Source organism: Odontesthes bonariensis, chromosome 19 (genome assembly GCF_027942865.1).
Source record: "Odontesthes bonariensis isolate fOdoBon6 chromosome 19, fOdoBon6.hap1, whole genome shotgun sequence".
Lineage (NCBI taxonomy): Eukaryota > Metazoa > Chordata > Actinopteri > Atheriniformes > Atherinopsidae > Odontesthes > Odontesthes bonariensis.
Window position 1 is genome coordinate 6192552 of NC_134524.1, and position 23759 is coordinate 6216310.

The 23759-nt window shown below is 42.5% G+C and overlaps 1 protein-coding gene across 2 annotated transcripts in view; it reads left to right on the forward strand.

The window, feature by feature from the left end:
• Positions 1 to 23759, forward strand: part of pacs1 (phosphofurin acidic cluster sorting protein 1) — a 72537-nt gene that overhangs the window by 24083 nt on the left and 24695 nt on the right. For both annotated transcript variants that reach the window (XM_075451660.1, XM_075451661.1), the window contains exons 2-4: positions 16009 to 16096; positions 16916 to 17005; positions 18749 to 18874. In XM_075451660.1, coding sequence (XP_075307775.1) covers positions 16009 to 16096; positions 16916 to 17005; positions 18749 to 18874 — 304 coding nt within the window. The remainder of the gene's footprint in view (positions 1 to 16008; positions 16097 to 16915; positions 17006 to 18748; positions 18875 to 23759) is intronic.

Sequence of the window (23759 nt, forward strand, 5' to 3'; positions counted from 1 at the left end):
GGATCAGTGTCCTGCTGCCTTACGCTCCAGCTCCTCTTCCTCCTTTCTCTTCCTCTTTCCCCCCTCAGTCTCTCAGAGACGGCGGCAAAGCGTTTGCGCCGATAGTTTAGCCATCAGCGATGACCATTTGTTGGTTAACTGTGCGGTCGGGGTGGTGTTGAAACTTTTCCATGAAATGATTGCAGCAGAAAAGCTCAGTCTCTCTCTCTCTCTCTCTCACTCACTCACTCACTCACTCTCTCACTCTCACTCTCACAGTCGGCCTCCTTCACACATCGATTGTTGTTTACCTGCCACTGCTCTTTCTCATCATTAACACATGCCAAACTGACGATAAAGACACGAATGCAACCTCCCGGAGCTGCTCGCGTGGCTTTGTTATTGTTGAATAATCGATTTGAAACTAAATTGACTAAAAAAAGCATAAATGTTACTGGTGCAGTGATATTTTTAAAGCAGTGTCGGCCCTAATAACGAGGCTGTTAAAAGTTGCTGGGTCAGTGTCCTCTGCGTTTGTGTTTTCCTGCTTTTCTGCTTGTACTGAGTAATGAGCGCGCGGTGCCATCGGTCTGTAATGTGTGTCAGCAGCATGAGGGGCCGCGCTCTGCTTGGACAGGCATCGATGAGCCATGAATCGGGGCACAACTGTGGCTGCAGGGGCATTATGGGCCCGTAGCCTGCTGCTGCCTCCCTGCGCCTGTAAACATGACATCAACCAGAGGTCCGACTGATCAGAAACTGTTGCCACGGAGTAAAGTTGCATCTGAATGCTGAAAACACTGCAGGTTTCACTGCTTTCAGAAGCTAAACAGAAGCCTCAGACGTTATTATTCCCAGAAACCTTTCTAAATCTATAAGTTGCCCACATCGTTGAAGGTTGCCGTGAGACCAACGACCTGTCGGTAAAAATGAAAAAAACAGATACAGCTGTGGTATTTTTCACCGGCTGAAGCCACGACATCTCCTGCTCTGTGAGTCAGAACATGTTGAATCCTCCCACGTGCGGCTGACATTTGCTTTTCTCAATATATCTTTTCATTATTACTGAGTCATTTAAGAGCAAAGTCGTGCCTGAATGGAGCTCGCCAGCTCTGGAGACAAACAACCGCTTTTTTTTTTTTTTTTTTTTTAATTGACTTTTTATTTGTTTTTACTTGGTAGATAGATACTTTATTGATCCTGAAGGAAATTCAAGCATCCAGTAGCAGACATAATAAAGCAATAAAAATGTTTATACAATTATGAACACTTTAAAAACAATCTAAGAATTTAAAAAAACAATTTAAAAAAGAAAAAAGTTTAAAAATATAAAGTGACCAGTGAAGTAAGACGAAAAACATACACATATGTGCCAGTTGGGCACAAAAACATAACATGAAATGACGAAGGGAGGATTGTGCACAAAGTAAAACGGCAGAATCAACATAAGCACATCATACATAGAAATATAAGGATGCTGCTCAAAAATAAGGGAAATAAAATCTTAATAGAGGGTTTGAGCTCGATCTATATGAAATCAGGTCTTACAGTTGACACATAGCTGAGCCATTTTGACCAGTTCTCTTCAAAAATATCAGTTTGGTTTCATAATTTCAATGTAATTCTCTCCATAACATATGACATCAATCCAATCATTTATTGTTGGTTTTTCTTTCTTAAGCCACTTTCTGATCAGAGCATTTTTACACCCCCACTAACAACACTCTCAAAAGGTATTTGTCCTGCAAATCCATCCAGATCACATAGGTACATAACTTTGAAGTTTAGAAACATTTTCCTTTTAAAAACCCCAAGAATCTCTCTCCAAAATGGAGCCACAGAGGGACAGCCCCAAAAAATGTGAAAATGATTTGCTGAAGTATTCCCACGGGACCCCCAGCAGGCAACAACCGCTTTTAATGGGACTTTAACTTCAGTCTGGCCTGAAGCCGTTCATCACCCTGTTGATATGTTGCCCTCTGAAGCACGTTGGTTACCTTTCATGACGAGTAGTCCAGATAAACTCCAGGTCAGAGCTGCTCCCTGATAGTTTAACCGACAGTGATGACCATTTGTTGGTTAACTGTGCGGTCGGGGTGGTGTTGATACTTTTCCATGAAATTATCGCAGCAGAAAAGCTCCGTTTTCCTCTCTTTCTCACAGTTGGCCTCCTTCAAATCAAATCAAATCAAATTTATATAGCACATTTCATGTACAAAACAACTCAAAGTGTGTCACATAGAATAAAAGCATTGCAGCAGGGAGTGGAAGAAGCATTAAAAATACATAAAAGAATATAAAGGGAACCAAATAAAATGATTAAAATGATTAAAAACAAGCAACAGTCCAGATAAATTCAAAGATATCGTGCAGATTTCATGCATAGACACATGAAAACAGAAATGTCTTTAACCTGGATTTAAAAATGTCTCCATTTGGTGAAAGTTTAATCTCCACTGGCAGTTTGTTCCACTTGTTTGCAGCATAACAGCTAAATGCTGCTTCTCCATGTTTAGTCTGGACTCTGGACTGGACCAGCTGACCTGAGTCCTTGGATCTAACAGCTCTGCTGGGTTTATATTCTCTGAACAGATCACAGACTGTAAACCATCAGCAGGCTTTTAAAATCTATTCTGTGACTGACTGGAAGCCAGAGTAAAGATTTTAAAGCTGCTATGATGTGTTCAGATCTCTTAGTCCGGGTTAAAACTGCAGCAGCAGCGTTCTGGATGAGCTGCAGAAGTTTAATTTGTGTTCATGCGGCTGCAGGATTAGTCTTCTGCACCACTGTCGGAGAGGACGGAGCAGGCTTCAGCCCCTCTGGAGTCTGTCCGCTGATGCCACCAGCATGCTAATCATCTGCACACATGCGCACTGTGCTGTCTCACAAGTTTGCCCCAACCCCATATCTACAATGAACACGATTACCTCTGATCGTTGCCTGAAATATTGGCTGCCCAACGCCACGCTCCATCCCTCTCCGCCCCGCTCTGTAAGCCCCGGCTTCTGCAGCAGCTCATTGGCTGCCGGAGAGCCGTCACAGGGTCACGGTTGAGAAGCAGAGCAGAATGCGGAGCTTTATGACTCATTCTCTTCTGCTACAGGGGGGACTTCAGAAGGAACAATGGCACCAGCTTTGTTTTAAATCTCCATCCTATCCTGTTCCAGAAAGTCACTGAAATGTTTTCAAGGGAAATCGTGACATTGAGAATGTTGTTGATCCGATAATGAGCAGAATGTTGGCTCTTTCCAGCCTTATTATGGGAGCGCCACATAGATTTATCCACCCATCCTTTATCTTGTAGAGCAGAGATACTCACTATTGTTTTCACAAGAGCCACATTGGCAGCAAAATCAAGGGAAGAGACACTTTTACCACAACATACTAAGTTCCCCTTTTGCAAATATGCATTTTTATATTTATAAAACAACCCACAAAAAAAGAAACAACACAGCCAATACATTTTCAATTAAGGCCACATTGACCTTAATACTGGGATGAGCGGAAGCTGGCGTGCATGTGCTCGACTTTCTTCATGTTGTATTTGTAGTTTGTAGGGCTGTGACTCGATTCAAATTTTTAATCGAGTTAACTACAGGCTTTGAAATTAATTAATCGAAATTAATCGCATTTTAATTGCATATACTTTATCCTTTAGAAAATTAACATTTTCAACAATATTTCAACAAACACAGAACATATCCCTATTTGAAATCTGAATGTAGCATGCATGAAAACACAGTATATAGAATCTTGGATGTTAAGCTGCGTTGGGCCCCCGTTAGCTTCCGCGCTAGCTGCTACATGTTTAGCGTTGAGGTGATATTTGAGGCTTGATACGCTGCGGTGATACGCGAATTCCTTGTTGCATAATCTGCACACAACCACGCTCTTGTCGACGCTTCCATCCGTCTGTATTTAAAAAAATTTTAAAAAAATTATAGTGTGCGATTAAAATGCGTTTTTTTTTTTTAACGCGCTAATATGTGTGTAGTTAATTAATTGAAATTAACGCGCTAAAGTCCCAGCCCTAGTAGTTTGTTGTTGTAATCATAGTGAGACATTCAGGATGAGCATGGTTTTTGTGCTGGTTTTTGCCCTTTTTTAATTAAAAACCGATCAATTGTGCCTGCATCTCGCGCTGGCTAAAGGAGCTAGCGTGCTCTGCGGTCAAGTGTGACGGTGGTTTAAGCGGGCTGCGTTGCCAGGTTTAACAGATTCCCCTTTAGGAAACACTATTAAGCCTTAATTAATACTTAATAAAAAATACTTAAAGGTGGGGTCTGAGATCTTGGAAAAACAGTTCCTGCAAGCAATATTTTTGAAAATACACAACCTTGCCTCTCCCTTCAGCCCACCCCTCGAAACCACGCCTTCAAAACACGTGAACGAGTCTGTGAACGGGGGGGGGGGGCCTGACGGTTGATTGGCATGTCAGAATCCAATAGAAGTAACTCTCATCATTACTTCTAATGGTCAGACATTTCCTCTTGCTACACCCTCTACAATGGACTAAAAGATTTAGTTTTTTTCCAAGCATTCTATTTTAGTGGGTGCAATGAGGTCGTGAGGACGTTTTCAGACAATATGATAAAAGATGCTCCAGAAAACATCTCATACCCCACCTTTAATACTACAAAAACGCAAACTTAATAAAAATACCTAATACTGTGCCGTATTCGCTGTATGTTATTTGAAAAAATGTATTGTTATTGTTACCATATTGTTATAAGCTACTATGCGAGTGCGAGCCGCCAATTAAAGCTTGAGGAGCCGTGCAATGAGTATCTCTGCTGTAGAGGAATGCAGAGTGCTGGTGCCTCCCCCAGCTCAGATCCTGGGGAAGACCCCCAAGAGAACAGGGAGAAAGCCAGCTCCACCCATCTGACCAGCACTTTTAAAGCCAGAGCTATGATGCATTCAACAGACAAATGCACTGATGCTACGGGCTGCTGGTGTTTATGCATTATTCCAAGCTGTTTCCCACCTGATCGCAGTCCGTTGTTTTCATGTTTACTTATTTCCAAGGCGGTTTTATTGATAATTATGCCCGCAAGTATTCAAAAGATCTAGAGTTTTATCTCAAGCTTACCCCTGTAAAACCCCAAAGATTCGATCAAAGCGGCTCTAAATGCCAGAAGAAGGGCTCATCCTTTACCTACAACAAATACCTCTTATATTCAATGCCTGTAATGGATAATAAACCACAGAATCTCATAAATGAACATGTTATTTATGGCTGTTTGCTTCTCGGTTACGTTTCTACCCCTGAGCCTTGTCTGTATAATAAAGGGCTGTGTTTCCTCAACCCTTCCAGCATTTCTTAAGCCGGTGCCCTGAAATGACAGCCGGGAGCCCATCCCCATTATATCACTGTGACGTGGGGATGCTTTGGTGAACTAAGCTGTCAATGACCACCTTTTCTTCACTGCTTTTAAGTTTATAAAATAGTTGTATAGCACGGATTATCAAAAACTGGTCAGTACTGATGATTACACATTCTTAGTATCTGCTCACTTCAGACAGCTGCTTTATACTTGTGTATCAAAGTGGTTTTGATATTAAAAAGATGTCTAAAGTGCATCGTCCTAATGGTACAAAGTGAAAAGTGAACCACTGTTTCCAACTCAAAATAGCTCAGTTTTGAAAGAACTGCTGTTTCCAGCCTGCTTTGCTTTCATCACGACTTGATGTTTAACGTCAGCCCTCATCTTAAAAGACTTTGATATATTTCGACTCGAACAGAAACCTCTGGTTCTGTGACAGTAATGGGGCCGACGCTTCCTGCACTCGTGAACCCGCAGTTTCTTAAAATATCCTGATTGACCGACTTGCAGAATCATTTCCAGCTAAAGAAGCTTCCTTTGCATCCCTATGGTCGGTCTATGCTCCAGACGTTTCCCATGTTTAGCTGCCGTAATGCACATTTAGAGCCTGAGATGCATCTTTATGTGAAATCAGGAGAAGACGCATTTAGTCGGGACTGCTCTTTCAAGCTGTTGACATCTTTACAGGCTGCTCCCACTCAGCCAAGAGCTATTTTAAGATTGTTGTTGGTGATGAACCAAATGCTTGTTATTTTTGCAGCTTTTAAGCATCCACACTCTGAAAGATTGCTTCATTCATCCTCAGACTCCTCATCAGTTTTCCTTTTGTCTTGTCTCATGTCTTGATTTAATGCACAAGTTAAATTGTGTGATTATATTTGTCTTTTTTCCCCCTTCGTGTTCGTGTGTGGATGCTCATCAGCGGCTGCAGATAAGCTTATCGAGCACCTCGGGATCAAAAATCCACCCATGTGAGGTTTTAAGCCACTTGAACTTTGACCCCTTCACACTAAACGCACACATGCAAACACACACGCGTTCATATCGCACGATGCAGGGATCAAAGCAGCGCCTCACGGGCATCAGTGTTTGATCGCCTGGTTTTCAGGGGTTTGATGCAATGAAGACTTTCCTCTTTATGTCTGCAGGTTATTTTTTTTGCTTTTTGTGTGTGTGTGTGTGTGTGTGTGTGTGTGTGTGTGTGTGTGTGTGTGTGCGTGCATGTGTGTGTGTAAACCACTCTAAATCAAAGTAACTGGGGAAAGTCGGTGACTAAGAGGAAATTATAGTTCTACTCTGTGTTTAATCTCAAACATGCAGTCATACAGCGATCAAATATTGACGTGCGTGCTTAACCCGCGGCCGTGCCTGCAGCACTTTAATTTGTGTGCAAGCACTTCAGCTGCAGGGTTTCGATCGAATTAAAGTTTTCATTTTTAATTTATGCGCTAAAACCGAAACATGATAGCTGTCTCATACCATGATATTACCCATGTTTCAGATTCTCCTACGACTGCTTTTAAAGCAAGAAAACCGTGTGGATCTCGTGTAACCGCACTGAAAATACCCACAGCGGCCAATAACTTTTAACATTTAAGTTCCAACCACTAATCAACACTTTAGTTTCTGCCCCGCGGTCAATATGTTCTAATTACTATTCTCATGCTACACTCTCAGAAACAGGGGTACAGTACAAGTCCTTTTTTGTCCCCTGAGGTACAATCTATACTAATGTACCCCCTAGGGTTAATTATTGGACCTAAAGGTACATATATGTACTCGAGTGGTAAAAGGTACATATATGTACTCGAGTGGTAAAAGGTACATATATGTACCTTTTTTGAAGGTCCAAAAGGTACATATATGTACTCGAGTGGTAAAAGGTACATATATGTACTCGAGTGGTAAAAGGTACATATTTGTACTCGAGTGGTAAAAGGTACATATATGTACTCGAGTGGTAAAAGGTACATATATGTACTCGAGTGGTAAAAGGTACATATTTGTACTCGAGTGGTAAAAGGTACATATATGTACTCGAGTGGTAAAAGGTACATATATGTACCTTTTTTGAAGGTCCAAAAGGTACATATATGTACTCGAGTGGTAAAAGGTACATATATGTACTCGAGTGGTAAAAGGTACATATATGTACTCAAGTGGTAAAAGGTACATATATGTACCTTTTTTGAAGGTCCAAAAGGTACATATATGTACTCAAGTGGTAAAAGGTACATATATGTACCTTTTTTGAAGGTCCAAAAGGTACATATATGTACTCGAGTGGTAAAAGGTACATATTTGTACTCGAGTGGTAAAAGGTACATATATGTACTCGAGTGGTAAAAGGTACATATTTGTACTCGAGTGGTAAAAGGTACATATATGTACTCGAGTGGTAAAAGGTATATATATGTACTCGAGTGGTAAAAGGTACATATATGTACTCGAGTGGTAAAAGGTACATATATGTACTCGAGTGGTAAAAGGTACATATTTGTACTCGAGTGGTAAAAGGTATATATATGTACTCGAGTGGTAAAAGGTACATATATGTACTCGAGTGGTAAAAGGTACATATATGTACCTTTTTTTTTTTCTACATGTTGGTGTACAATAGACAGTCTGTTTTGGGCTACTTCAGAATAAGGATACAAAATTGCCACCTGAGGTACAAGATTGGTCTCTGTAGGGTACAAACCACAAGGGTACAAAACTATACCTTCTGAGGGTACTGCCCCCAGTGACGAGCCATCGTACCCCTAACGGTACAATTCTGTGCTTTATTTTCTGAGAGTGTAGAATACGTTGAAGTTTATGGCATGTTTTTAACCTCAGCTCCAGTGCGCGCTCGTCTGATACGTGGAGAAACGGTTTAATCATTTTAAAAAAGTTACAACCTTTACTATCCAGCAGAAAAGCAGCTCATTTGGTGAATGAACGTGGCTTGTTTCACCTGTAAGACGCTGGATCTCAGTGTGGGGACTGGCTTTGTGTTCAGGACAGACTAATCCATGTAATGGAAAGGTAATAAGTTTGGAGGAGAGGAGCAGGAGAAGCTCATAAAGAAAGCGGGAGACAGTGACAGACGGTCACCGAGGGAGGAGGGACGCCACGTTACTTAGGAAGGGATACGAAGGGGCTGCTTTGGGGAAAGAGGACAGATGAGTTGGTGTTATGTAAGAAGGGCAGCTGTCCTCATGTGGTCCTTAAGTCCGGGAGGAGACAAAGCTCCGATGACAAGGATGAGATCAAATGTGAAGGAAGAGGGACAGGAAAATATCTGATGTACTCCAAGAGAAAAGACGGAGCTGGTAAGAGAAGAAAAGGTGGAGGAGTCCGACCTGACGGAGGTGGAAAACAAAAGAGTAAAGACCAGAAGATAGATGAGGAAATGGAGTGAAGGTGGATGCAAGCACCACCTTCCCCTGGTGTACTTACCATGTTGTTTTGTTTGTTTCGCACCACAAGGTCAGACCTCCCATGATCGACTGTTGTCAAGGCAACCATAGGCACCTTCCCCTTAAAGCTACAGGCACCCGCATTAGCACATGTAATCGCACATTTAAATGCACACTTAAACGCACACTTCTTCTCTCAAAGTCAACCTGGGGCTGAATTAAGAAGCGTTTTCTAATGATTGTGGACTGATGTGGGGCAGATGTTCATGCTCACCAAGGCTGGAAACCACAGATGTTAATGAAAGCTGGACCATTTCCCCCCGTTAAGATGTAACAACTATCAGGATGGGCTGCTACACATGTAGCTTTGAATAATAATTACACTCTTATTAAAGGGGGGGAATGTACAACCCCTCAGTTTACCCCTGAGATCAGTTTATGTCCCTCAAAGTTGCCCTGAATCACATCTAAACTAAGACTTCCAACAATATCTCTATTGGATTTCTTGGCATACCGTTAGTTTGTCATAAAAATCCAATCCAATTTTATTTATAAAGCACTTTATATCTATTATATCTATCTATTTTTTTTTGCCACTTTATAGACCGAGTATTATTCAGTTGTGGAAACACGTCACATCCAGCAGACAAATCAATTAAATGAGCCCTAATTAACTCATGGAAAGCCTCTCTTTGCTGTCCTAACTGGCTTTTCTTTCCGTTACACTGATGCGTGATATTATTTCACATCTTATTTTATGTGTACGATTCTTTGTCTTTGATAGACATGCTGTCTATCTTTGCCTCTGCAGAGGCTGCCCTTTCCAGAAAATCATAGGTCAATCTGCCCACAGACATTATCGAACCATTCTCTGCCTCTGTCAGCTCCCCCGTTTCATCCACCCATGCCTTTTTCTACACACACACACACGAAAACAAAACAAATATCAGCAGCCGCCAGCAAAATACGAGGCGTTATCAGTCAAAGGTGCATTAAACATTTATTCAGCGGCAGTGACTCAGCCCGGGAAGTGTTTTTCAGTTTGTCCTATAGGTCCACGGAGAGTTTTTAGGACAAGCTTATGCACTCAGTGTGTCACCGAGAACACACACAAACACACACTTCCTCACATGAACCCTGCAGATGGACGTCTGAACATGTTCTCCAGTCATTTTCCCCTCTTATTACGCAACATTCAACAACAGTAAGACGGTTTCATAACATGAAATGTGAGCACAAACCACAAAAATTGGGCTTTTTTTTTTCTTTAAAAGCAAATTTAAGTCTGTTAAATGACTTTCTAATAAAGATGGGTCGAGTTTAACTGACTGATAACATCCAAAGAAACAGGAAAACCAAGATTTTTGCATTTTTATTGTGATTTTTCTCACTGTTGTTGTCCACCCAGCTGCTTATGAAATACCCAAACTTCGTGTGCTCCCGTTCTCTTCTTCTTTGGAACTAGAGCTTGTGAAATCAGAGGAAGTGAAACCTAACGTGTCTGCACTTGTTTTACAAGAGAATCGGACATGTTTTTCCACTCTGGAGCCAACAAGCTTTGGAGGAACTGCAGCAAGAGGCGCTTCCACTTCTGGTGGCTGTGGCTGGGTCTGGATCTGTTTTGTTAAAACAATGTTATTAATAATAAAGCAGATTTAAAACCACAGCCGGAGTCCAAAGCAATTAGGGAAGCACGGGTACAAGCATCAACACAATCAAACCTGTGTAGCTGGATTGCTCTCTGTGGATTTTATTGATCATGTGACGTTACTTTAAAGCGTCTCTTCTGAGCTGGCATTCGGAATATTTTTGCCAGCCAGTAAACTGATACTTTAACTTTTACCTACATCGTCACCTTGCAGGTGAGGGACCCAATTATCGGTTAAAAAAACAATTTGGCTCCCAGAGATTTCAAACCTGTTGGGAATTAATCAAAAACCCTGGCTTGGCTACACTCCGAGGAAGACGAATTGGTTTGTTTTTTCACACACCTCTCATTTTATCTCAGCTTTTTCTGTGCAGAAGCATGTTTTTCTTTTTTTTTTTTTTTTTAGTTATTGTCATCCCCTTCTGCCCCTCACTACTATATACTGACACCTTTCTCTTTGAGTCAGCCTCCACTCTGCTTTGATTGGAAATAATGTGGTGCAGCAGCAGGCTGTCGGGGAGAAGTGACAACTGTAGCATAAAGGAAGTGTTGGCAGCAGGCGGACTGCTTTGACCTTTTCCATACGATGCCCCCTGTCAGCTGCTGTGCTCCGACTGCGAGAGATTTACTCCTGTGGGTACGTTACAGTGCTGGAGCTGAGTGAAGAATGCAAGTAAAAAGCTTTTCTTTGTGTTCCTCGCCCTGATGGCCGTGCAGAAAGCACACAGACACTGAGCAGCAACTTTACCTCCAGGAATGGTCATTAAAACTCATTAAAACTCTTCAACAGAGATCCCAGATGGTCTCTTAGACGTCACTCTCACATCAGCTTTGAGACTTGATGGGAAGGAAAAGGCAGGTAAAGCAGAAGATTTATTCTGCCTATCGCCTGCCGCGATGGAAATATTCTAGGGCTGGGCAACGATTAAAATATTTAATCTAATTAATCACATGATTTCCCTGATTAATCACGATTAATCGCATTTGTACGCAAAATCCAAAAATGAATCCAAAAGTAGTGTATAGCTTTTGGCATTTAGTTTTATTTTAAATGTGCTGCCATATGAATGAAAGTGCCATAACATTTGTTGTGCAAACACACTTTTAACATCAGCATCTTTCTGTAGTTTTTATGTAGAAGCCTCGCTCCACTGTCTGTTTCCTTGAATGACTTGCTGCTATCAGTTGTGTGTTTTGCCTTTAAGTGATATTTTAGACAGGAACTACTACGCTGAGAAGACAATTCAACTTGGCAGTGTTTACAGATGACTTTGGTTCTGTCGACTCCGCCGTCTGGAAGAACTTTAAAATGAAAACGGCCGAGTAAAAGTTCCGTACCCTTCTCCATGTTTGGTGGATCCGCCGATTACTTTCTTTTCCGGTTCCACAGCAGACAGCGACAGACTTTTACAAAATAAAAGCCTGTGAGCAACAGACTTTTACAAAATAAAAGCCTGTGAGCAACAGACTTTTACAAAATAAAAGCCTGTGAGCAACAGACTTTAACAAAATAAAAGCCTGTGAGCAACAGACTTTTACAAAATAAAAGCCTGTGAGCAACAGACTTTTACAAAATAAAAACCTGTGAGCAACAGACTTTTACAAAATAAAAGCCTGTGAGCAACAAACTTTAACAAAATAAAAGCCTGTGAGCAACAGACTTTAACAAAATAAAAGCCTGTGAGCAACAGACTTTAACAAAATAAAAGCCTGTGAGCAACAGACTTTTACAAAATAAAAGCCTGTGAGCAACAGACTTTTACAAAATAAAAACCTGTGAGCAACAGACTTTTACAAAATAAAAGCCTGTGAGCAACAGACTTTTACAAAATAAAAGCCTGTGAGCAACAGACTTTTACAAAATAAAAGCCTGTGAGCAACAAACTTTAACAAAATAAAAGCCTGTGAGCAACAGACTTTAACAAAATAAAAGCCTGTGAGCAACAGACTTTAACAAAATAAAAGCCTGTGAGCAACAGACTTTTACAAAATAAAAGCCTGTGAGCAACAAACTTTAACAAAATAAAAGCCTGTGAGCAACAAACTTTAACAAAATAAAAGCCTGTGAGCAACAGACTTTTACAATAATAAAATAAATAATAAATCCTGCGTTAATGTGGCGCTAAAATATTTTTTCGGCGTCAAATAATTAACTCGCCCAGCCCTAAAATATTCTAAAGTGGAGATTCCCACTCAAGTATGAGCCACTCAGAGAGGAATAGGCCCATCTTTTGTCACACCAGAGGCTGAGGTATCTTAACCTGATTTAACCTACACTCGGCTGGGAGTCGACCATGTTGTTCCCGTGATGTTGTGCATCTAAAACAGTTCACAAAAGATGGCTTTAAAGCCCCGACGAGTCATGTCACTACAATTTTATTGCATTTTAGATTCCAAGTGTTTATTTGGACGAGTTTATTTGGAAAACCAGCTTTGAAATATTTAGTTCTGGACTCTTTTAAAGATTATAGATGACCAAACCAAAGTCCTTTCAGCACAAACTTCCCTCTGCGCTTTGGTGTAGTCGTAACGGCTCCAGAGGTTCTTGTGAAGGATGCCGGCTGTGCTGGAGTGTAAATAATCATTTGGATGCGGGACTTTTACCCATTGCCTGGTCCCAATCGATCCCTTCTGCTTCCTCTCCACTTTGACTCAACACCACTCAGATCCAGCAGGTGTAAGCAGGAGCTGCACTTTCTATCACAAGAGAAATTGATTCCTTTGTATTGATGGATCTCCAGCAGGAAAGCCTTGGCTTTTTTTTTTGGGGGGGGGGTCTTTCCCGGTGCTTGCATCAGCAGTTGGGTGCCATCTCAGTCTGGGAAAGATGAAAGGCAGCGAGTGGGGTGGAATTGGTGGATTTGGTGGAAGGTCCATGCGAGATGAGAAGCAGCTGAGGGATGAAAAGCTCTTTTCTTTCCCACCACTCTGCCTGCCTTTAATCTTCACAGTGAGTGTGTTTGTGTGTGAGTGCTTCTCTCTACATGTCACCTTTGTCCTGCCTGGACCGTCCATCCTTTATCGGGCCTTTTTGCTTTTCTTTTCAGGCACCACAGCCCTCTTAAATGGATGTTTCACAGTGTTTTCCTGTACTTATCTGTGGCCCGCTTGCTTCCCTCTGCAGTTAAATGCTGCCTTCTGTGGGTTATTGCACATTCTGATGCCCTTTAAAAGTCTTTTTTCATGTTTGCAGCGTCAGACAGTTGATCCGTCTCTCAGCTGTCATCACCACATCTCTATTCTCCGTCTTGTCTCCCTCCATTTCCACATCTATTCGTGGCTCTCTCTTTGTCTTTTTGTTCTCTCCTCTCTGTTTCTTTGTCAGTTCCTGCTTTTTACCCCCTCCCTGCCTGCCTTCTCTCTCCCCTCTCGTCATCTTACTGCACATAATCTTTTGTGTTGGTGGTGTTTTATCTGCGGCCTGGTGGTTTCCTCTCCGTCTCCTCAGTCCTGCAGATGAATTATTGAGCAGGCTGACCCCTGGCTGCACATACGCAGTTCAGGGTGTGGTTTGTGTCTTTTCTCTGATTCATGTGCGACTCTTCCCGTCTCTGTATCTGTCCCCAGTTTGTTTTTGTGTCCAAGATGGAAGACGTCCAGGAGTGTTCTGTGTCTCTTTGTGTGCTTTGACGTTGAAAAGACTTTGAACTCGAATAGCAAACTATTTTCAGTCTCGCGCTGCACTTAACGCCTTTTTTTAGACTGACTTTTTATTTTAGCTCTGCTTTATTTCATCGTCCTTTTTAAACGGGAGAGACTGAACACGGGCTGGAAATGTTTGCTTCATAGTTCACCATCATAAACATACAAATCTTTAATCTAATTAATCGCATGATTTCCCTGATTAATCACGATTAATCGCATTTGTACGCAAAATCCAAAAATGAATCCAAAAGTAGTGTATAGCTTTTAGCATTTAGCTTTATTTTAAATGTGCTGCCATATGAATGAAAGTGCCATAACATTTGTTGTGCAAACACACTTTTAACATCAGCATCTTTCTGTAGTTTTTATGTAGAAGCCTCGCTCCACTGTCTGTTTCCTTGAATGACTTGCTGCTATCAGTTGTGTGTTTTGCCTTTAAGTGATATTTTAGACTGGAACTACTACGCTGAGAAGACAATTCAACTTGGCAGTGTTTACAGATGACTTTGGTTCTGTCGACTCCGCCGTCTGGAAGAACTTTAAAATGAAAATGGCCGAGTAAAAGTTCCGTACCCTTCTCCATGTTTGGTGGATCCGCCGATTACTTTCTTTTCCAGTTCCACAGCAGACAGCAGCAGACTTTTACAAAATAAAAGCCTGTGAGCAACAGACTTTTACAAAATAAAAGCCTGTCAGCAACAGACTTTTACAATAATAAAATAAATAATAAAACAGGGGTGCTGCGTGTCGTTCCCCCTCTCTCTGCCCCCTACTTCATGTCTCTCTGAACTTTCCATTAAAGGCACAAAAGCCCCCCCCCCAAAATTAAAAAAAAATAATAGTAAATAAAACCTGTCTTAATGTGCGGAAAAATATTCATCTGCGTTAAATAATTAACAAGTTAACGCGACAATAACGAGTTAACTCGCCCAGCCCTAACATTTAGTGTAATGTTTCATAAAGAAAGGTCGCTCCTGCCCTATTTTGTGTGTCTACGTGTGCTTCGAGGTGCATCTACTGCAGCAGGAATCAGCACCAGTACATCAGCAGGTCTCTTTATGTCCGTCAAATTGAGTCGATTCAACATTTCTGTACGTTTTTTAACTGGTGATCGACATGGAAGACAGGTTTTCTGACCCGTGCTTCCATGAGTGCTCAGAAGCTACAGACCAGGTGATTCCCATCATAGTTTAGGGACAAAGTGCAGAAGCTATTCTGTTATTATTATGTTTTCATGTTGTTCTGGTGCTGCCTTTAATGCGTTAACGTTACCACAGTGAGTTACACTCAGTAGCCCACAGACTGGGGTCTTAAAGCTGCTTCACTGGTTGTTGCCCTCTTATATGTTCACCTCCAGCTTTAAACTGTGCGATAGGCATCTGATGAATGATGTTTACAGACTGTATGATGACCACATCTGCTGGCTTCCTGCAGACCGCCTGAAGAGCAGCAATAATTCTAAGCCTAACATTAATGTGAAGTAGATTTTATGAGCTGATGACAGTTTTTCCTGCTTGGAAAGACACATGATAAACAAACAGACGAGGCTTTTGCATATTTTTGGCTTCTTTGTTTGAATTCCTCAGGTTACTTTGAACTTGTTTGTCTTTGATTTCTACCTGATGGCGCCTGTGTTGTTGATCATTACCTCACCCGATGCTGCGTTCCTGTTGGTTGCTCTGTTGTGGCAGGTCATGGCGTCAGTCTGCAGGTCAATACGACTTTCTGACCCCGTCTTTGAACCCCTCTCCCTGTCCGATGTTGCGGCCCATAAGCCATCTTTGATCTGCGGTTGTACACCAGGCTTTTTCTTATGCTTTTGACTTCCAAGTTGAGTTCCTCTAACTATCACTCTGTGGGCAGAGCTTTCACACTGCGCTAAGAGCTCTATGTGGAACAAATGTGTCTCTGTTGGCTTCTCGATCATTTTGCTCGTACAGTGAAAACAACGAGGCACCACGAGGGAGCCGGATGTTGACAGTAATTCGTTGTGTTCTTTTCTTTAAGGCTTTTCAACCTGACCCTGAAGAAACTGATCATGCTGAAGGAGCTGGACAAAGACCTCACCTCGGTGGTGATCGCCGTCAAACTGCAGGTATGACGGCACTTCTGAGACCTTTGGAAGGAAAACACGCAGGATGTAACTGATGACATGTATGTCCTTAGCTTTGTTGTTTTTATTTGATTTGTAAATATAAAGCAGCTCAGTACGAAGAAAAGAAAAGCCCTACTAGGTCAACTTGGCTTTTATTCAGCATTATTTCTGTAGCTCCAGTCAGCAAAGTCTCATTACAGGACTTAAACACTTCCATTTAGTGTTTCAGACAAGTGGAACAGGAGGTGCTTAAATGTTGCTGAGCAGTCCAAAAAAAGTATCTCTTCTTCCCCATTTTTCACTTCTGTAAAGTTGTTTTGTGGAGTCAGGTTATTGGATCTGGACACGCTTCCTCTTCTTTGATTTCCAGCCAGAACACTTGCTGTAACTCCTGTTGTTGTCCTGATGTTTACTCTGAGTTACGTTGCATTGATGGAGGCTTTGTGATGTTTCTTAATAAGAACAGTCGGAGTGAGTTAAAGTCGACGTGGATCCCTCCAGAAAACCCATTTTACTTCCTGCTTGCTGGTTTGTTTTCACTCTTTATGGTCTTTATCTGGTTTTCCTTCTGAATAAACCGGTAAATTCTCTGCTGGCACTCTTGAAGCTGTTTTAGTTCTGTTGGCTGATGCTGTTGTCACCGGTTTCCTCCCCTCTCTCGGCCTCCTACGCTCTTCTCCATCTTTGAGTGATGATCATTCATTGCTTTGATTCTGCAGGAGTCGGTCCGGGCACACCATCAGAAATCTCTCCATCTATCCCTGCTCTCTCTTTCCATGTTTCTAGTGCACTGACTCTCCTCCTCTCTTCCCTCCTTAGGGCTCCAAGCGGATCCTGCGCTCCAATGAGATCCTGCTGTCCTCAGCGGGACTAACAGAGACCGACCTCCAGCTCACCTTCTCCCTGCAGGTACAGACAAAGGTTCAGAAAGGCCAGTCTCTTTAACGGCTGTCCTGCCCCCTCTAGCTGCAGTTTTTACAGTTTTTTCTGATACCATGAAGCTCAGTGTGAAGACTTCCTGTTCATTCTAAATCAGAGATACTCATTGCGCGGCTCCTCAAGCTTTGATTGGCGGCTCGCACTCACATAGTAGCTTATAACAATATGGTAACAATAATAATAAATCTTTTTAAAAAACATACAGAGAATACTGCACAGTATTAGGTATTTTTATTAAGTATTATTTAAGGCTTAAAGGGGTAGTTCGCCATTTTGCACATTAAGCCCTGTTTTTAGGTAGTCTGGGGTGAATTATAGATGTTCTGATCACAATTTGGACATTTGGTGCTGAACGGAGCATTTAGGTATCCACTGCTGCAGCCCCCCCACCTTTGCATTGAGTCAATGACCACTCAAGCAAACAATCATAAAACGGCATTAAACTTTTGTTTGCAGAGACATGAAACTCACCGTGTGGTCTGTGGTGGACAGCGATACGTTGGCTCGAAAATCACCGCGAAATACGCTTCCAGAGAAGTTATATTACCATTATTGTCCGTCTTCATTGATTTGTATTGTACACAAACAACGCACTATCGCCACCTAGTGGCTGGATGTCTTGCTGCTGCTATTCAACGGTGTCCGGAAAAATAGGTCCACCAAATGCTAAAACAACTGTTAGAAGGCACATTTCGCTGCGATTTTCGGGTCAATTTCGGGTCAATTGACTCAATGCAAAGGTGGGGGGGCTGCAGCAGTGGATACCGAAATGCTCCGTTCAGCACCAAATGTCCAAATTGTGATCAGAACATCTATAATTCACCCCAGACTACCTAAAAACAGGGCTTAATGTGCAAAATGGCGAACTACCCCTTTAATAGTGTTTCCTAAAGGGGGCACACTGTTAAACCTGGCAACGCAGCCCGCTTAAACCACCTCAGACTTGACCGCAGAGCACGCATCAAGGACATGCACGCCAGCTTCCACTCATCCCAGTATTAAGGCAAATGTGGTCTTAATTGAAAATGTATTGGCTGTGTTGTTTCTTTTTTTGTGGGATGTTTTATATGTAGAAATGCATATTTGCAAAAGGGGAACTTAGTATGTTGTGGTAAAAGTGGCTCTTCCCTTGATTTTGCTGCCAATGTGGCTCTTGTGAAAAAAATAGTGAGTATCTCTGCTCTAAACAATCATAAACACTGTAATGCAGGGAGGGAGATTCTCTCTCGGCGTACATTCAGGCGGAACACAGTTAATCTCCTTCCCAGTCGGGTTTCTTCTGCTCTAAATCAGCCTTTCGTATTTCCATGAGTCTAAATGCTGCTGAAAGGTCCGGGGGGGGGGGGGGGGGAGTTTCTTTCTCTGAATCTTACCGGGTGCACTGAACCAGACATTATATAATATACATTAAAGCCGCAATACTGTGGAGAGGAGGCCTATTAAACTGGGCTCGTGGAGTCGTGTCATGGCTTTGAACATTGCTGCAGGAGTCGGTTTGGCTCCTCCAGATATAGCGCACCCGGTGAGATTCTTAATGATGGCTTATGTCATAGCTCGGATGCGACTAAGTGGCCTGACACTCGGGGACACCGGAGAAAGTTCAGCAGGTGATAAGATCTCGTGCATCCGTCTAATTAATGGGATTTCTGTGTCGGTCAGACCCGCTGTTTCTTCTCAGCAGTTGTTTGACAATGTGCACGTTTGTGCCTGCAGTACCCGCACTTCCTGAAGAGGGACGCCAACAAGCTTCAGATCATGCTGCAGCGGCGGAAGCGGTACAAGAACCGGACCATCCTGGGCTACAAGACTCTGGCCCTGGGACTCATCAACATGGCTGAGGTACCCCGACGCTGACGGGCGGCATGTGTGATGTTTCATCAGATACATATGAGTCACGTTTCTGTGCTGGTGCTGGCATGTTGGGAGGCATCTTACTGGCTCCATTTTACTGCCTGGCTCGACCTTCTTTAAAATAACTCCTACATGTGTAATGCTGCGCCAAGTTTGTGTACACAAGTGTGAAGTAGATTTATATTTTTAAAAATAGCACTTGCAGACAATCGGTCCAACTATATGTCCTTGTGTCCACTTTAATCTCCACTCTTTGATTAGTGGAAAATGAGCTGAAATAATTGTTTATTTGATCTGATGTTAATGAAAGGTAAAGATGGATCATTTACGAGGTTGTTGGAATGATAAATGCTGGCATTAATAGTTAATCACCTCCCTGCTGGGTGGTTTTAATCTTTGCTTTTTGCGTGACCAGTGGTCACTTCTTCTTCACAGTGAACCAAAGCTGGGCCGATACACGTGTTCATGAGTATATTTCTCCTTTCAGGGAGAATTTAGAAACCGTGTCGCACAGTTTTTCCTGCAGAGCGTTTCCCAGCATTGACCCCAAATAGCCAAGAGGTTCCACAATGAACTCTGTGGTTTATAGATGAGTCCGATTTCCTTTGTAACTCTTCCGTTTTTATCGTCTTTTATTATTTATTTATTTATTTTTAAGTATTTTTGGGGGCTTTTTGTGCCTTTAATGTTAGGACAGTTTGAGAGAGACAGGAAGCAGGGGGCAGAGAGAGAGGGGAAGACTCAAACCGGGGCCAGCTGCAGCGAGGACTGTAGCCTCTGTACATGGGGCGGCCGCTTAACCCACTACGCCACCGACCGCCCCATCTTTTATTTTTAAAGGAAGATGAAGAGGTGCGCGGGTCATTTGAAGGGTCACAGCACTTCTCAGCAGGTTTAAATCACGACTGAGTGGATCTTTGGGGTCTCATCCTGAAGAAATGTCCTCACAGCCTCATCCTTCTAACCATCCAGTCTCAGTTTGACTTCATTTCCTAATGTGTCCTAACTTAATATCTGGGGTATAACCTCCCATTGCACATGCCCTTCATGCACGTCCTTTTTTTTATGTCCCTACTTTTTCATCCAGACGATTTAATTCACTTTGATGCCTCTCAAAACATATATAATGCCGACCTTCATCCCAACTCAATTGAAAGGAGTGCACTTGGAAATCAGACGGTGGATTTCAATCTCAGGCTGAGCTGTCCCTTCCTGGCACGTAGAGACGTCACCGTGAATCAAACTTCCAATTAGGTTTGAGCCTCTTCTGCCAGCGTCTGCTGTCCGTCCCCCCGCAACATGAAGCTGTTCTCCCAGGATTGTGATTTATGGTGGAGGTGTCACACTGTCTGAAAGCCCGGTGGCTCTCACAGGCTGTGCGTTCCAGCAAAGTCCAAATTATTAACGGCGTAAAACACCTTGAACAAACTGTGGCGTGCCGGAAAATAAAGGGAATGAAACCGGGTCGGTCTCCAGGATTCAATTCGATTCAGTTTTATTTATATAGCGCCAAATACAACAAGGCACTTACATAATAAAGTCCAATTCAAGCTCAATTCATTGTAATCATAATTATTTTCAAAGTGATCCAATTCATTCATATAGAGCCAATTCAAAAACAATTTCCCAGCTAAGGAAACCAACAGATTGCAGTGAGACTTGTCTTCAGTCCAATCTCCCATCCTGAGCGTGCCTGAGGCGACTGTGGAAAGGAACGACTCCCTATGAACAGGAAGAAACCTCCATCAGAACCAGAACCAGGAAGGGTGGCCATCCGCCTCCACCAGCTGGGGTTTGAGAGGACAGAAAAGAGGGAAAAAACACTGTAACACCATTCAAAGGATACCTGTTGGAACAGGGAAACACCAGTTAATGGCCACAATAATGTCACATGTACATAATATCATTTGAGAAACTAAACAGGGGAAAAAGAGAGTAAAGTGAGGAAAGGTGTGACAGATGAGGCCCCCAGCAGGCTGGGCCTATAGCAGCTTAACTATGGGATGTTTCAGGGTCCCCTGAGCCATCCCTAACTATAAACTTTATCAGAAAGGAAAGTTTTAAGCCTGGTCTTAAAACCAGGATGCTTACAAAAAGAGCTGATATCGCGCCTCAAATCAGACTGGTGGTCCTGATGAAAAGCCTTCCCCATCTAAGATGAGATGCAACTGTAAAATACAGTCAAACTTTATGCATGAAGCTCTTTCTGCCGACAGTTTGACTGCTCCACAAAGGCTCAGGGACACAACTGCAGACTCCTTCACACCAAAGATTCAGACTCATTTTCCTCAGAGCTCTTGGTGTGCATCACAGTTAACATGACAGGGCCCGCACGTACGCTTTTAGAGCTGCGCAGCGATGTCATGTCCGTGGCACTGTCCTCCTTAATGGGACTGCTAGTTTCCACCCGCCCGTCAAGCAGCAGCATGGAGCTGATCCTTGGACTTGTTAAGGGTTAAAAAAGGCTTTGCCTAGAAATTCAAGCTCCCACAGACAAAAAAAACTAAAAATTTGTTTCATAAGAAGGCTTTGAAACAGGAAAAGTGGTCACTACCAACTTAAAAGTCTCTGCGTTGCTTCTTTTGTCAAAAAAACAAAAAATTGTTATTATATACAGAAAACGCAAAGAAAATGATCAGATTTTAGAGGCTGGGACACCAGAGGATGGACTGTTTGTTTGTTTAATCAAACAATTGTTTTATTAAGGGATTAAATCTGTGGTGTGGACGGGCTCTGAGCTTAAACTGCAGCTGTGATTCATCTAAACTGTGCCTACAGCTGGGAACCACAAACTGTGCATGTGACCGACGCTGTTCCAAGCGCCATAAATCACCTGTAAAGGTGAAACAAAGTCAAGGAGAAACCAAACAGAACTGAGCAAAAACTGCCCCACCTCTACCTATAAAGGTCTTGCTGCTCGTGCTCCCGCGCCTCGTCAAGAATCCTCGAGTTACTGCATTTCACTTCCATCTTTTTATAAAACTGAGCTGCAGTGGAAACACACTTTCATGCTTTATTTTTTGTGGGAAAAGTATATTTTCTGAGAGAATTTGCTTCCACATAATGGATTCAGTCAGTGGAGGCTGTACTTTTACTCTTTTTAAATGGCGTTTAGAAGCTTTGGTAAAGTTTCAGAGGATGAATCTGCATTAAATCCATCAGTGTGCTCAGTCTTCTCATCCGTATTTTGCATCGAATATTCATTTTGTGCTGTTTTGGCAGATTTGCATAATTGTTTTTCTGACTGGAAGCTGGTTAAATTTAGCTTCCCACGAAAGCCAGCAGCAGCATTTGAACCCCAGCCCAACGAGTAATGTCCCTCTTTAATCTGCGTCTCCGTAATAAGCCGCTCAGACTTCATTTACTCTGCGAGTGTGACCAGACTGCTGAGAGAGGCCAGATGTCATCCAGCTGCTGGCTGCAGACACGCAGCGTCTCTGCCTCGTGCGTTTACCTTTTTCTAAGCTGCCATCCGGGTTTTAATGTTAATCCCAGACTGCTGTTTCTGCTCCAGCCTCCTCTTTTCCTCTCCCTCCACCGTCTCCCACGTCCTCACGTCTTCCTTTTACTGCCACCGTCTGCATTTCTTTAACAAAGCGCGCTGCTCAGTGTCTCTCCTCGCTGTCCTCGTCTCGGAGTGCCAAGATTGGAGTTCATATTTATGCTTCTGATGTTGGGCCTCTCGCCCAATGACAGCTGGGATCAGTCGAGACAACTCGCTTAAGCTCAAACCGAGCATCAGGATGGGGAAGAAAGGGGATTTAGAGCTGGGGACATGTAGAACAAGAATCTGGTGGAGTTTGCAAAAAACAATTTAAATTTCTTTTTTTATGATTTTTTTTTTTTTTTTTTTTTTTTTTTTTTAATCTGGCCATATACATCATGCATTGGGTATGATTTAAACATCAGTTTATTAAAAAATGATGCAGTTAAATGACTTGAAAATCACCACAGAGGTAGCTGGGGACATGTAGAACAAGAATCTGGTGGAGTTTGCAGATAGTAATTCGATTTTCTTTTTTTAAGTATTATTTAAAGTAATACTATGTAACATTTCTACCTTTAAAATAACAGCTTGAAAAAAATTGTGCGGCTAGAATGAGTTTTAATATTACGATTGGCCTGTCTCCTATGCCCTTCGGGGGTCTGAGTTGGAAAAACTGCGCTATGTAACTTTGCTGTAGTGGCCCGGGAGCTGAGCAGAAGTACTTCGACTTGCTTTCTGGCACACCTACCGCAAAAACAAATAGACCCCTCTCACGCTCCCAGGTACATTTGATTACTCTTACCTTCTCGGTCGACATAGCTTGCACCTTCTGACTCCTCGCCGGTTCGTCAACAAACGTGAAACGTGAAAGCGAAAGGGTGTTGTATTTACGACAGTGTAACCGTACATTACCTCCAAGCCTGTAGGGGGAGCTCCATAGTGTAGGGGGAGCTCCATAGTGGGCTTTTTGAGAAGTTACATTGTATTGCTTTAATCTGGCCATATACATCGTACATTGGGCTCAAACGCTTTACCGTACGATACGGTGTAGACGCGCACTCTCCGAAGCGCAGATGGCGTGACCGCAGCAGGGCTCTAGCTAGGATGAAATTATAGCGTAGTGGTGTAGGCGAGGGAGCGAAGCGACCAAGCCCAGGGGGGATGGTGCGGAGATTTTGGAAATTTAAGGTAAAAATTGGCCATTCTAGGGGTACCCAAAGGGAGAAATTGTACTTTAAAAACAATAAAGTCTTAATGGGAGATGTTCCCATCTTGGCTTTTGGCAGTGTGTTACCTTCATAACGGACCTTGTCAGAGAGAGGACTGTTTTCCGTTCTTTTCTCGAGCTCCAAGTCAACTGCACGTTCAGCTTAAATGATAACCTGA